The sequence below is a fragment of the Spermophilus citellus genome (genome assembly GCF_964194105.1).
Source record: "Spermophilus citellus genome assembly, chromosome: 3".
NCBI lineage: Eukaryota > Metazoa > Chordata > Mammalia > Rodentia > Sciuridae > Spermophilus > Spermophilus citellus.
In genome coordinates this window covers 22,083,972-22,097,437 of record NC_138184.1, presented here as the reverse complement: position 1 = coordinate 22,097,437, position 13,466 = coordinate 22,083,972, and the positions used below count along the sequence as shown (strand labels likewise).

Below are 13,466 nucleotides of genomic sequence, written 5' to 3'. Positions count from 1 at the left end.
CATCTGGGTGTCTCAATTTAGACTTCCAAAGAGGATATGACTGGTTGGCTCAGCACCCTAAATAGACAACAGAATTGGCCCGTGGAGTGGAGAAAGCTCCAAAGTGGCGGGCCTGACCACCCTCCCCTCTCCTAGGTGCAGGCTGAGCTGCGGCGGAAGTGGCGACGCTGGCACCTGCAGGGCGTTCTGGGATGGAACCCCAAACACCAGAACCCGTGGGGAGGCAGCAGCGGCGCCACGTGCAGCACGCAAGTCTCTATGCTGACCCGCGTCAGCCCCAGCGCGCGCCGCTCCTCCAGCTTCCAGGCCGAAGTCTCCCTGGTCTGATCACCCCAGGCCCGGGGAACCAAGGCGGCCCCTTCAGCCTCTTCATACCCACCCTGGCCGGCACCCGGACAGAGGCCTGCCCGAACGTGGGCAGCCACAGGCTGAGGTTGGAAGGCTGCCCTGGAACCCTGTTCAAACACTCCTGGAGAACTTTTGCACCTCTGCAAGCACTTCTACGTGGGCTGGAGAGCTGGGAGCTCCTCCCCTGGAGGATGCGATGGAAATATCATCAGACTCCTTCCTCCTCCAAAGGGTCCCCTGCCGATCAAAGGCAAGAAATCTGCATACTCCTCTCCCGATTGCTCCCGTGGTCTTTTCTGACGAATCCAATCAGAGCAAAGAAACTACCCATCCTCAAAGTTTTTGACATCCGAGGGCGAAGAGGTTTTGTCCCTACAGATCACCGGCCACCACAACCCTTATGATGCCTGAAATTCCACCACTGCAGTCAAATTCCTTTAAGTTAAGCATTGCCATTCAGGCATCTTCCTCCCCGGTGCCCTCTTACCTGCCATCTCTCCAGGTGAGTGAGTTTCTCTACCTCGGGCAGATAAGATTGTGGTTTGGAGTTTGTGTTTGGGGAACACAGCTATCTTTGTGAGACCCACTGAAGTGGAGTGGGTTCCAGCATCTATCAGGTTGGACAATGCAACCCAAGGACTGAGGAACTCTGGGGCCTTGGGAAGGAAGGAGACTGCATCAGCAAATGCTGAGACCTAACACTAAGCCCACCTGCTCGCCAAGCTTCCGTGGCTTCATCTATAAAGTAGGATCAGTCACACCAGCCTTACGCACAACCAAAGCATTCAAGATCTTTTCTCCTTGGCTGCTCACCTATGTGCCAACTATTGAACTAGACTCAGAGATGTGCACTCATGGGCCCCTTAATCCTCACATCAACCCAGCCAGGCAGGAATTAATCTCCCAATTTCACAGATGGGAGACTCTCTCTCTCAGAGAGAGCAGGTATCTCACCCTGTCTTATAGACAGGAATTGAACTCAGATCTGGCTGATGGGGAAGTGAAAACACAGACTCTTACTTTACTACCTTTTTATGTATTGTAACCAGCTAAATCCTCTTGGCTTTTTGTATTACCACTGATATTGTTATTGCCATTATTCCTGAATACCCATCACTACCCCAACCTTCATGGACTGTGGCTGAGTCCTCCAGCCCATGTGTCTCGACACAACAGTCTGGTGGTCAGAGTATACTATGTCTGTCATTCACCCATGTGGCCACGCAGCTTCTCATCCAAGCCTGTGCTGGAAGATCCCTTCCGACTGCAATAGGCTCATGCAACAATAAATGTTGACTTTAATTGGCTTGGTTCCCCCTGGTAGTTGTTGTTCCTATGTGGCCTGGCTTCTTATTTACAGTGTCTCCCCCTACTCCAAAGAGAGGTGAAGCCAGATGCCTCCATCCCTCTGGCTTTTGACAGGAATCCCATGTTTCTATGTGAGGAGCACAATTTTTTTTTTTAAGAGAGAGTGAGAGAGGGGATAGAGAGAGAGAGAGAGAGAGAGAGAGAGAGAGAGAGAGAGAATTTTTTTTAATATTTATTTTTTAGTTCTCGGCGGACACAACATCTTTGTTGGTATGTGGTGCTGAGGATCGAACCCGGGCCGCATGCATGCCAGGCGAGCGCGCTACCGCTTGAGCCACATCCCCACCCCAAGGAGCACAAATTTTGAGGGATTTCAAATCACTTTTTGAGTTGTATTCTTTCTCTTCTTCTGAATGCAATAAAGTTATTATACATCCACATTGTGACTCTCACCCCCTAAATCTAGTCAAGGGGAGACAATTTTAGTCTTGGACCAATACAATATCACTGACAGAGCTGCCCATGGTCCTAGAAATGGCAAAATTTCACAGGCCACAGTCATTCCTGAAAACAAGGAGGAAACATGAAATATATGGATAATTCTTGCCACTCCAGGGCACAGGCAATCCATATATATAACCATTACCTAGGGTTCAGCCAAGAGCAGATAGAGGACAGAATAAATGTCACCAACATGAGACAGGGAACAGAGACAGTATGACTAACAGAAAGGCTTAGACCCAGAGACAGTATGACATCTGTCAGCAAGAGATACCTCCAAAGCTGTTGCCCAAGCTGACCTCTTTGGGTTCCACCTCTGCAGATTTGCAAAGAGCTTGTCTTGCTGGAAGAGCCAGCAACAAATGCCAAACTGGTAAAAAGAGGTCAGAAAGGACTGGCAAAGGCTCAGATCTGCCTACAAGCTTTCTACAAAGCCCATCCTGTTCAGTAACATCCCAAGATGTATCCCACCAAATGAGAGAACCCTATGGAGTGCTTGAGTTGTGTGAAGGTCAGGAGGAGCCCCATGCAGAGCTGGACCTGGGCCATTCACCACAGTGCCTGAAATCATCTCATGGCTTCAGGGTAAGGCAGAGAAGCCTGGAGGGGAAAGCAGTTATTATCCAAGAAGGTAGGGAGTGAACTAAGAAGAGAGACCCAAAATGTGGACAACAAAAGTGAGAAGTGAGTTGGGGTCCTGCTCAGAGAGTGACAGGAGGTGAGAAGCAGAGTGCTGGGCATTCCGGCTGGGGAGAAGCTGAAACAGTCTCAGGTGAAAGGCCTAGAAAACACAGATAGACACCCCAGGCTGAGAACAGCCGTGAAGTAGAGCCGGAACTTCTCCCTTCACCTCTCAGTTACCCTAGTTCCCAAGTCCCTCTCCTGCCTGGTCAGGGAACTGTCAGGCCAGGCTAACTCATCTCTATTGCCACCTGGTGGGTGCTTCAAGGACTTCACCAAGGCTGTCCTCAATATCCCCATGCAGGTCCCTCTTCAGGAGGCCAAGTGACCCAGAAAGTAGGACTCTGTCCTGAGCTCTATTCAGAGTGAGATGCAAAAAAAAAACAAACAAACAAAAAAAAAAACAGGAAGTTGTATAGCCACAGGACTGGTCCTCAGGTTTAGTCTGGGATTAAGGAGACACAGGGCCTGGCTCTCAGACCAAGCCTCTAACCTCTACCATATATGAACCATGCCTCTGACCCAGCTGTAACCCTAAGTAAGAGCCCCAGCCCCTGGGTTGGCCACAGGCTAGACTCTGGTTCCCTACTGAGCCCTGACCCCAGACTGTGAAATCAAAGGCCAGTTAGCTCAGGTTAGTCAAGGCGCCCCCACCATCCCAGGCCAGAGAGCTGCAATCCCCTCTGCCGGAGAGGCCACCATGTGGATAATTCTTGCCACTCCAGGGCACAGGCTATCCAACGAAGGTGTCTGGTCTGCTAGCAGAATTGATGGAGGACAGCTTCTCAGTTGAGGTGACACTGAGGTGGTCTCTAAGGACTAGGTAGGGATCTCCGAATCCATAGGTTTGTTGGGCGCCAGGGACACCTAAATCCAGGTGAGCAGACGCTGGGAGCTCTGTCTAGCAAGACAAAGGGGAGGGTTCACAAATGAGGTTGAGGAGAAGTCAGGGGATTGGGGGTAGGCCACTCTGGCTGCTGAAAAGGGCCCAAGGGGCAGATCTGGGGAAGATTTCCAGTTCATCAACCAGGCAAGGGAGGAAAAAGAGAGCTGGGGAGAGGATGACCTGGTTTGGGACATGCTGAATATAATGTCTGTGGCACATCTGGGGGAAAGCCCCAAAACTTTTGAAATCAGGACCTGAGGAGGCAGAAATGTGGATGGCCATGATGGGGGAGCATGTGCAGGGACATCCCACACAGTGTGCTGGGCAGGAGTGGGGTGAGGAGTCAGAATCAGCTCTGACATTTCCACTGCTTGCCCAGGGCCTGTTTTAATGAGCAATGACCCAGCGTCCCCCTTCTCCCCCCATGTGGGAACAGGAACTGCCCTTATCTCTCCTGGGGGAGGGGGCCGGAGCCACAGCTGGCAGTCATTAAACACCCTGCTTGGGCCAGGGATGGTTGAGATATTAATAGCCAGGAGTCAATGGCCCTGGAGACATAGCCTCCCAGGAAGAGGGACAGTAACTTCAACAGGCCATGGGGACAAGGAGGACAGGTCAGGAGGCCATCTTGGCAAAGCCCCAGCCTCCGTGCATGACAGATAAAGTCCAGAGAAGGGAAGAGATATGCTTGGGATCACCAGTAAAGGCACTGGTAGATCCTGACCTTGAACCCTGTTCTCCACATCCCAGAACCCTAACTCTTCTATTGTATGGATTGGGAAGGGGGAGATCCTTGGGCGCGCCCTGTATGAAAACACAAGAAGAGCAGATCTAGTTAGCAATACTGATTCTGTCTGTATTTAAAATCTTGATATTTTGTTCATCATGTATTTTTTCATTAATTTTGATTTTTTAACTATTGCATTAAAACATTATATACCTTGATTACCCGAATTATTGTTGTTTTTTCCACCTTCTTTAATTCTGCACCTGAGGCAAGTTGCTCACTTGTCTCACCTTAGTCCCAGTTCTGTTCCCAGGGGTCCCAGCATCCCTGAGTTGCAGGATGTTAACATAGAAGAAACTTTGGTGACCTCTGGGTCTGCCTCTAGTGCCTCAGAAAGAAAGGGTTCTGTCAGCGTGATGCCAATGACAAGGAGGCAGTTCCCAGGCTAATTCAGCAGCTCAATAATGTTATCATAGACCTAGTATTTTCTCTCTCTCCACTCTACCATTCTCAGTGTGTTGGCTTCCCTCCTCAAGACTATTCCCTTGTGAATGCAAGATGGCTGTCACTGTCCCGAGCTTTATGTTCTCTTAGAACCTGGTCCACCAGCAGGAAGAAAAAATAGGGAAGATAACCTATCCAGGACCCACCTTCTGCATACTATCCTACACCCAGATTAAGAACATAACTAACCCCAGCTGTAAGAGACAGCAGGGTTCTATAAGGGAAGTTAGGGCAATCACTGTTGAGTAGGAAACAGAGTCTGGCTCTCAGCTTGTTTTTGGATATCTTTGGGTAAGTGTGTGATCTTTGGATTTACTCTACCTAATCCTACTCAGAAATATGTGATAGAGGTGAGGGAGCCAAAATGGTCACGATTCAGTGTGAGGAGACAGAAAAGTCTAGGGGTTTGGTGCAGAGATACGCAATGCAGGAAATTTGATATAGGAAGACTTGCAGGAATGGAGTTAGGGCACATTTCTATGCTCATTGTCACACTCCATAGCTGCCACCTTGCAGAAAAATCATTGCCAATGTCCTAATTGTACATCCATTAAACTAATGACCAAAAAAGTACAGAATGTAGTGTCCTACTGCAAAAAAAAAAAAAATCATCACCACAACAACAAAAACTCATGTCTGCCAGTTCTACCCAGTAGCCACCATCCTACAGAAAGAGCTGCCTCAACCTCCCTGTGCCTGCTCTCTTGGCTGTATTTCTTCCTCTGGCAGAGCCTAAACTGCATAATTCAGGAAACATAGTCTTAAGGCTGCCAGCCCATGCAACACAGGGGAACATGGAAGGGACTAAAGAAGAAGTTAATGACAATAGATAATGTCTAGCACAGGGATTCAAATGGTATTGTACTCCAGTTCCCTGAAAGCAGGGTCTATAACTAGGAAACAGAGAAAAGTGAAAAAGGGAAGTGAAGAAAACCAAAATAAAGGTAAATTATTGAACTGGTCGCTGCTGGGACAATGGGGACTCATTGCCACTGGGACCCTTTGAGGACCTGGCAGAACATGCATCATAATTGTCCTCCTGAGGGGCATAAAAGGAGAGCATGAGCCACTGAATCCCATCACCTATTGCTCAAGGTGTGCCCATACCCACCCCCATACACTTTCAGGGGAGGCATGTGTGAGTGTCCAGGTTCCTGTAGGTATCCCACACCATGGCGTCAGAGGAACTCTGGGCAGAAAGTGCTGGCTATGAGGCATGGTTGAGGTGGGGGGCTGTCAGATTACCCCAGTAGAAAATCAGCAAAGGTAGGCCAGAAGGATATGAGATGGAGGGTCCCATATAGGTGACCCCAACGTTCCTTGCACATGAGGGTCTTCATGGACACACACTGGCTCTGCTGCTGAAGTTAGTTGCTGGTACTCATAGCTTGGTCTCACTTTACCCTAGCTGACTCAGCACCACTGTGGCTCTCTCTGGCCCCTCAGGCCCCTCTGGTCTCAGCTGTGCCCTGCCCCGTCCTAGGTGTGACCTGCCCTCACCAGGACCTCCATGGCAGATTCACCCCACCATTCACCATGGCAGTACTCTGATAGGCCCACCAATTCCAACTTCCTCATGTCCTGTGGCATGCAGGAGCTTCTGGATCCCTTCCAGGCCTCTGGGAGCTAAAGGTGGCTTAGTGTCGCTCACTCACACTGTCTTGCAGTTAAATCTATACTCCACCATTTTTACCCAGAAAGCAGAGCACAAGCTGCCTGGGGGTCTGTCTTCCAAATACAAAATGGGACATACACACTTTTTATTTTCAGCTTTCATTTTCTTCCTTCAAGATGTTGTCCCAGATAATGAGACCAGGATACTGATGTCAGATTCTTCTCCTTCCCATTCTTCACCAGCTTTCCTCCCTCCCTCCCCCATCTTCTTTCTTCCTTTCCAGAGATGGCACCCCCCTCCCCAGCTCATAATAGTGGAGTAGCTTCAGAGGAATATACTTTTGGGAGTGAAGGAGTGAAATTTATGTCTATTAAATGTTTTCAATATATCACCACCATGATAGTCATCCAACAAATGATTACTGGGTGCTTACCATGTGCAGAATTCTAGACACTAAGGGTAAAGTGGGGAGAAAGGCTGAGCCCCTGCCCTCATGGTGCTATAATTGTGGAGACAGGTAGTAAATGAGGAAGATCAGATAGGAAAGAAGCAGGTGAGAGGCTAGAATCAGGGGCTACATTGTTGGTTCTGGTGGTCAGAGGAGGCCTCCCGAAGGGGCTCAAGTAGATCAGGTCATTTCTCTTCTTTTTTTTTTTAAAGAGAGAGTGAGAGAGGGAGAGAGAGAGAAAGGGAGAATTTTTTTAATATTTTATTTTTGAGTTATCAGCGGACACAACATCTTTGTTTGTATGTGGTGCCGAGGATCGAACCCGGGCCGCACGCATGCCAGGCGAGCGCGCTACCACTTGAGCCACATCCCCAGCCCTCATTTCTCTTCTTGGTAATCAGAAGATTTTAAACCACATATGCCAGAATTGAAGTCCAGAGATCTTGATTTACTGTTCAAACCATCCAGTCCTCTGCCTCTGCAGCAACAGCTGGACAGTGTCCAAGAAGAAGCCAAGGCTAGGGCTGGGGGCCACAGCATGGTCTGAACCTCCCCTAGGCAGGGGTTCAGCTGCTCACTCCTTGGCAAGCAATTGGGAACAGGGATGAGGTGTGTTTCTTGAGCTCTCTATGGCAGCAGTGACAAGAGACCACAGACTCCATCTAGGCATGGGGACCCAAGAGGTTCCACTACCCCCCCCACCCCTCGGCTCAGTGTCCTCCATGCCAAGTGACAGAGAACAGGCAGCTCTTGAAAAGACTAATATTTACTCTTCAAATGGGAGCTGGCACGAGCTGTTTCCTGTAGCTGGCTTCTGGCTCACCCGTGGGATGGATACAACAGGAGGCACTCCGGGAGATAGGCAAACGTCCCCTCAGATATCAGCATTTAGGACAAGACAACGTCCGCTAGATGAGAACAACATGTTCCAAGGTCCCATCTCTTCTCCGCTAGGACACCTCTACGGTAGAGACCTCACTGCTCCCCAGCCCTGTTGGACCGCTCTGTGAGAAAGTTCATTCTAATGTTGGCCCTGCGTTCCATGCATCTGGCCCTTGCTCTTATCCCTGGGGCCTCAGAAAATGTGCCTGAAACAACCTCTCTACCAGGACTATGGTGGTCTTGGTCACCTTCTCCCTTTCCACCCCCAGCCATCTCAGGCTTCACTACCCCAGGCTCACAATCTGAGCTCCATGGCTAGCACAGGCTATTTCTGGGGTGGGAGGAAGAAATACCCTTGGAGGCACCTCTGTCCCCCAGCAGCTGTGTTCCTTGTCCTCATGAGAGCCCTTCAGCTGAGTGCCTCCTGTGGGAAAGAATCTTGGCCAGGAAACTACTGGTCAGGCGGCCTCAGTCCAGGGAGGAAAGAGTCCCTGGCGGCCAGACTGGCTCCCACTCACCAGCTCTTCTCTCTGGAGTCCCCTCCTCTCTTCTCTCCCCTTTCCGCATCCCTCATGGCCTCTGAAAACCACTCTTGATGAGTACAGTCCCTGGCCTCTGGTTCAGTTCCTCCCCTTGCTCACGGAAAGCTAAAATAATCCAGTAGCATGCAGGGCTTTGGAAGCCCCGGAGGCTGGCCTTCTCTGTCTTGTCATGTCAACTCCAGGAAAAATACAGGCCCACTTCTTCCTCCCAGGACTCTCAAACCTGACTGCTGACTCTAGCGATTTTTTTTTAATTCTTTATTATCCCAATATCTAATTCCCATGATGCTGGCCTTATACGCAACCATTTGAATGTATTTAGTATTTTTGCCTATATTCCTACAAAATATTTTATCATTTTGTGCATATATTACTAGCCATATAAAAGTTATTATTCACTCAGCTCTGAGTGAACGTCCACATTGACGTTCTATCTAAACCCAGGGCTTCTGCCTGCTTCGTGGTGTTCCATAGGCAGCCTGTGCTTATCTGTCCATGATGCTGTACAGGTTACATTCCACCATCAAAAATAAAACTTCCATGAACATTTATCTCCATACCTACTTCCTGAAGGATCTGTGTAAGAGTTTTCCTGAGACATAAAACCAGGAATGAAGTTTCCACATCATAAGGCATGTGCACACTTAATTCGGTAGGTAGGCCGTATCAGTCTGCCTGAGCTGCCATAATAAAACATCACTCAGTGTGGCTTAAATGACAGAAATTTATTTCCACATAATTCTGGAGGCTGGAAGTCTGAGATGAAGATGTCTGATGGCTGTTTCCTTGTCCTTCACAAGTTTTTTCCCAGTATCTGTGTCCTCCTAATCTTTTCTTATGAGGACACCAGTCCTGTTGGATTTGGACCCACCCATATGACCTTATTTTACCTTAATTACATCTTTGAAAGGCACATTCTGAGGTCTGGGGTAGGATTTAAACATGAGTTTTGGGGAGACACAAAACACCATGGCTTTGCAGGTGATCTGTGCCTGTCTTCTCACTGCCAGCACCCAACAAAGTCCTTCTTTTCTCCACATTCCCTCCAACACTTGGTGCAAACTCATGAGCCTTAGATGGTATCTTACTATGATTTATTGAAAATTATCTTAAATCTAATCTGTATCTAATTATCTTGAATATCTTCATATACTTATTAGCTTTTTCGGTTTTCTCTTCTGTAAATTGATTATTTTTTTAAAAAATCAGGACTTCTGGGCTGGGGTTGTGGCTCAGTGGCAGAGCACTTGCCTCGCACCTATGAGGCACTGGGTTCGATCCTTAGCACCACATAAAAATAAATAAACATAATAAAGATATTTTTTAAAAAGAGAAAGATAGTTAAGAAAAAAATCAGGATTTCTGTCTTTCTCGATGATTGACAAAAACTGCTTCTAAATTAACCCTTATTGGTTTTAAGCATTATAAATATCGTCTCCCATTAAGTTTGTCCATGAAATCTTACAAATAAGATTTACAAATTTATGAACTATTTTGCTTTAAGGGTTGTGCCTGTGATGTTTTTGTTTAAGAAGTACATTTCTGGGCTGGGGATGTGGCTCAAGCAGTAGTGCGCTCGCCTGACATGTGTATGGCCCGGGTTCAATCCTCAGCACCACATACAAATAAAGATGTTGTGTCCGCCAAAAACTAAAAAATAAATATTAAAATTCTCTCTCTCTCTCTAAAAAAAAAAAAAAAAAAGAAGAAGTAGTAGTACATTTCTACCCCAAGCCAAAAGGATATTTTTCCTGTTCTTCAATGAACTGTACAGATCTGGCCTTGCATATTTGATCCAATGTCTTACAGCTGACTCAGCAGTGCCAGACAGGGCCTCCCTGCTGGGTGCATGCAGGTCGGCGCCTTCCTCTCTGAACTTCTCTTCCACCAGCACTGCCCAAAGATGCTTGGCACTTCTTGACCTTCAAGGGGTGGGGCCTATAAATAAAAAAGGCAACCCAGCAGCCTGAACTTCTCACCCAGCCCTCCTAGCACAGAAAGGGCATCTTCATGGGCTAAGATTCCCTTTTGTTCTTTGAGAATGCTGCCAGCTATGTGCAGTCCCTTGTTCCAGCCCAGGGGGCAAGTCTCTTCTTCCCCACCTGAGCAACAAGGCTTTGCTAACCTTCAAATCCCAAATCTAATAATTTGATACTTATTTTGGAAGTTTTGCCTTTCTCCAAAAGAACTGGGCTCAAGATAGATACAGTAGGGATACTTGGAACTTCCAGCCCCGATGTTTAAACGGAAGATGGTCAGGAGAGGATGGCGCACTTGCTTCCTTTCTGGGAATTCTATCAGCTGCTGCAGGAAAGCATCTGTAAAAGGACACCATCTCTGGGCTGGGAACCCCATGATGAGGCCAGCAGCTGCGCCTCCTGGTGGTCATTTTGTGACCAGGTTGGTTCCAGAAGATGAAAACTTCCATCACCCTCAGTACAGACAGAAGCCCAGAACCCAGAGCAGGGGATATGCCTGCCTATGAACACACAGCAGGTAGGGACAGAGTCTGCAGAGAAGGCAGGCAGCCCAGCCCCCAAGGCAGCACTGTGACTGCTGTCTTGGCTGGGGACTCCTGCGAAGAACTGTACCTGTCCAGACGTCACTGGACAAGAAAACCAAAATGTCACTTCTCTCAATACTCCCTTCCTATTCATCAGGCCCACCTCATACCACACAGGAAAAAGGACCTACATCTCCAAATTGTTCATACAGTACAAACACAAATACACACATTAATAAACACCTTAGATTTATTCTCCCACTTCTGAAGCCACCTCATTTAATTTATATATACATAGTATATAAATGGCTATACAACATTCTGTATGTACACTGACATGAGTTTAGGTTTTATCACTATGTGAAAGTTTGTTAAAATGTACCCATGATGTACTCAAAATAGATCTTTGCTGCTACATGAAAACAGTAAGAAGCTTGTGTGACAAGGACAGCAAATACTGGAAATGAGTATGTAAGATAAATGGTTTTCCCCTGGCTAGATCAGCCTCAATTTTTTATGCTCTTAGTTGAAAATTCCATTAAATAAAATTGAATCCTGGGGGTTAAGTCATATTAATAATTCATTAGCTAATACTTCTGAAGCAATCCCAGAATTATACAAATGTAAGGGCTAAAGGTCATATGTACCACACACAAGTTAAAGGAACAGAATGGGTTTGATAATTTTACCCTAAAATAAAAGGCGCTTGTGAGACAAAGCTCTGACATCAGTACACATGGGCAGATGTTTCCATATCCAACCATTCCCAGATTTTAACAACAAGCCCCTTTCCACACGTTCCCTGCTGATGAGGTTTCCCCAGCAACAGAAGTTTGATATCACTGTTCCCAGATAGGAGAATTAAAGGTCTGCTAATTTGAGTTGGTGACAGACACTGAGGTTTGGTCCAACCAACAGAATGGGCCTCCTTAGATCCTGGAGTAAACCCAATGCCAATGCTACCAGGAGCTCTGTGCCTAGGAAGCAGGAGGTCCAAGGGAAGAGAGGCCACTACCTTTCTGGAATGAAAGAATGAGGTCCTTTGCACTGCAATCTCATAAAAGGCCTTTTTGCAAAGGTCAGAAGACACGGCTGTGCCAAGCTGCCTAATGCACCCAGAGCCTACAGGACCAGGTTGACTCAAAGACCTCCTCCTCCTGCGCATGAACAATGTATCACCCAGTATTACCCTCCACTACCACTGCTGATTCTCACAGCAGCATACAGGATTGCAGATTGATGTTTTCATCATTTCCCAGAAGAGAAAACTGAGGCCAGACAGGCAGGGACTTCCACTGTGATGTAGGACTGAGTGGAAGAGCCAAGCCAATCTCAAGGCCATCTGGTCAGTGGATCAATGTACACCTTCCAATGCCTCATCCCTTGAGGGCATGTCCACATACTCTTCCTCTACCATTATTATTAGCAGTCAGAGTACACAGGCAGAGCTCCCCATACCTGTGTAGAATTCTGCCTGGGATTCTGGAATATAAGCAATGGATGAGCAGGGTTTGCTGGGCACATCTGATTGCAGTAATCACTCCCATCCCTATCCTCACTTGTGCTAGACTGTGCATATAGCAGATTATCTGAGAGCCACTGTCCTGCATGTTACTAGCAGTCAACTCCTAGTTAAGGAGCAGCAAATGGCATCCCTTGATAAGGTGCAACATGCACCCGCTGCATGCCAAGGGGTGGCTGTTATCTTCCAGCAGACAATAGAGCCCTCAGTTCAACTCCCCTAATTCCCCTGTCCCAAACAGCCAACCATTTGTGGCCTGTTAGCCATCATCTTTTACTCTGAGCAGGGCTGACCACCAAAGTACTAATCCTCCCTGAGGCCTGACTCTCAGACAGGCTAAGAGGGCTAGCCTCAATGCAGTCTGTTCCCATTATGAAGTCCCTCTGCCTACCCTCTCAATCACAATTCAGTGGCTTTCCTATTTCTTTAGAGACTCTGGTTCTACCTCTATCCCTAGGTCTGGAGTGTAGTAGGCAGAGATGGAAAAAGGCAGGGGAGTTGGAGAATCAGAGCACCTAAGAAAGAATAGAGGAGCTAAGGGGTAAGGCCTACTGAAATGACTAACTGCTTTTATTTTGGCACTCCTCCAGAAACCCTTTCCCCCATCCCTTAAGGAACTTGAAAATGTTGGGCTATGTTCCCCAGGGCATGTCAACAGAATTCACAGATAATGGGTGCACTCCTAAGAGGCAAAATCAGGTGTCTATGGTCACACTGCTAGCACTGAGAGGGAACCCCAAATGGGCCCCAGTTGTCTCCACCAGCACAATAAGGCCAACCGCAGGAAGAGTAAAACAGAATCTTCTGTATCCTGCCTAAGAGCACTGAGCCACACTCCTGCCCTGGTGCTATAGAGAGATATAACACTCTCTGAAGCTCAAGCTCTCACAGCATCTGATCTCAGAAGACACCATTAAGGTTTTGTTTTCAGTACTGCTTCCTTTGTCCCTAGATCTGGCCCCATGAGATGGTTAGGCAAGTAGCATCAAATACTGGGAC

At 47.6% G+C, this 13,466-nt stretch overlaps 1 protein-coding gene across 3 annotated transcripts in view; it reads left to right on the top strand.

Annotated features, from left to right (window-relative positions):
- The window catches only part of VIPR1 (vasoactive intestinal peptide receptor 1), a 44,220-nt gene extending 42,404 nt beyond the window's left edge, over positions 1-1,816 (top strand). For all 3 annotated transcript variants that reach the window (XM_081284819.1, XM_081284818.1, XM_081284820.1), the window contains exon 13: positions 136-1,816. In XM_081284819.1, the coding sequence (XP_081140945.1) occupies positions 136-327 (192 nt within the window). In that variant the 3' untranslated portion in view covers positions 328-1,816. The remainder of the gene's footprint in view (positions 1-135) is intronic.
- The last annotated feature ends 11,650 nt before the right edge of the window (positions 1,817-13,466 follow it).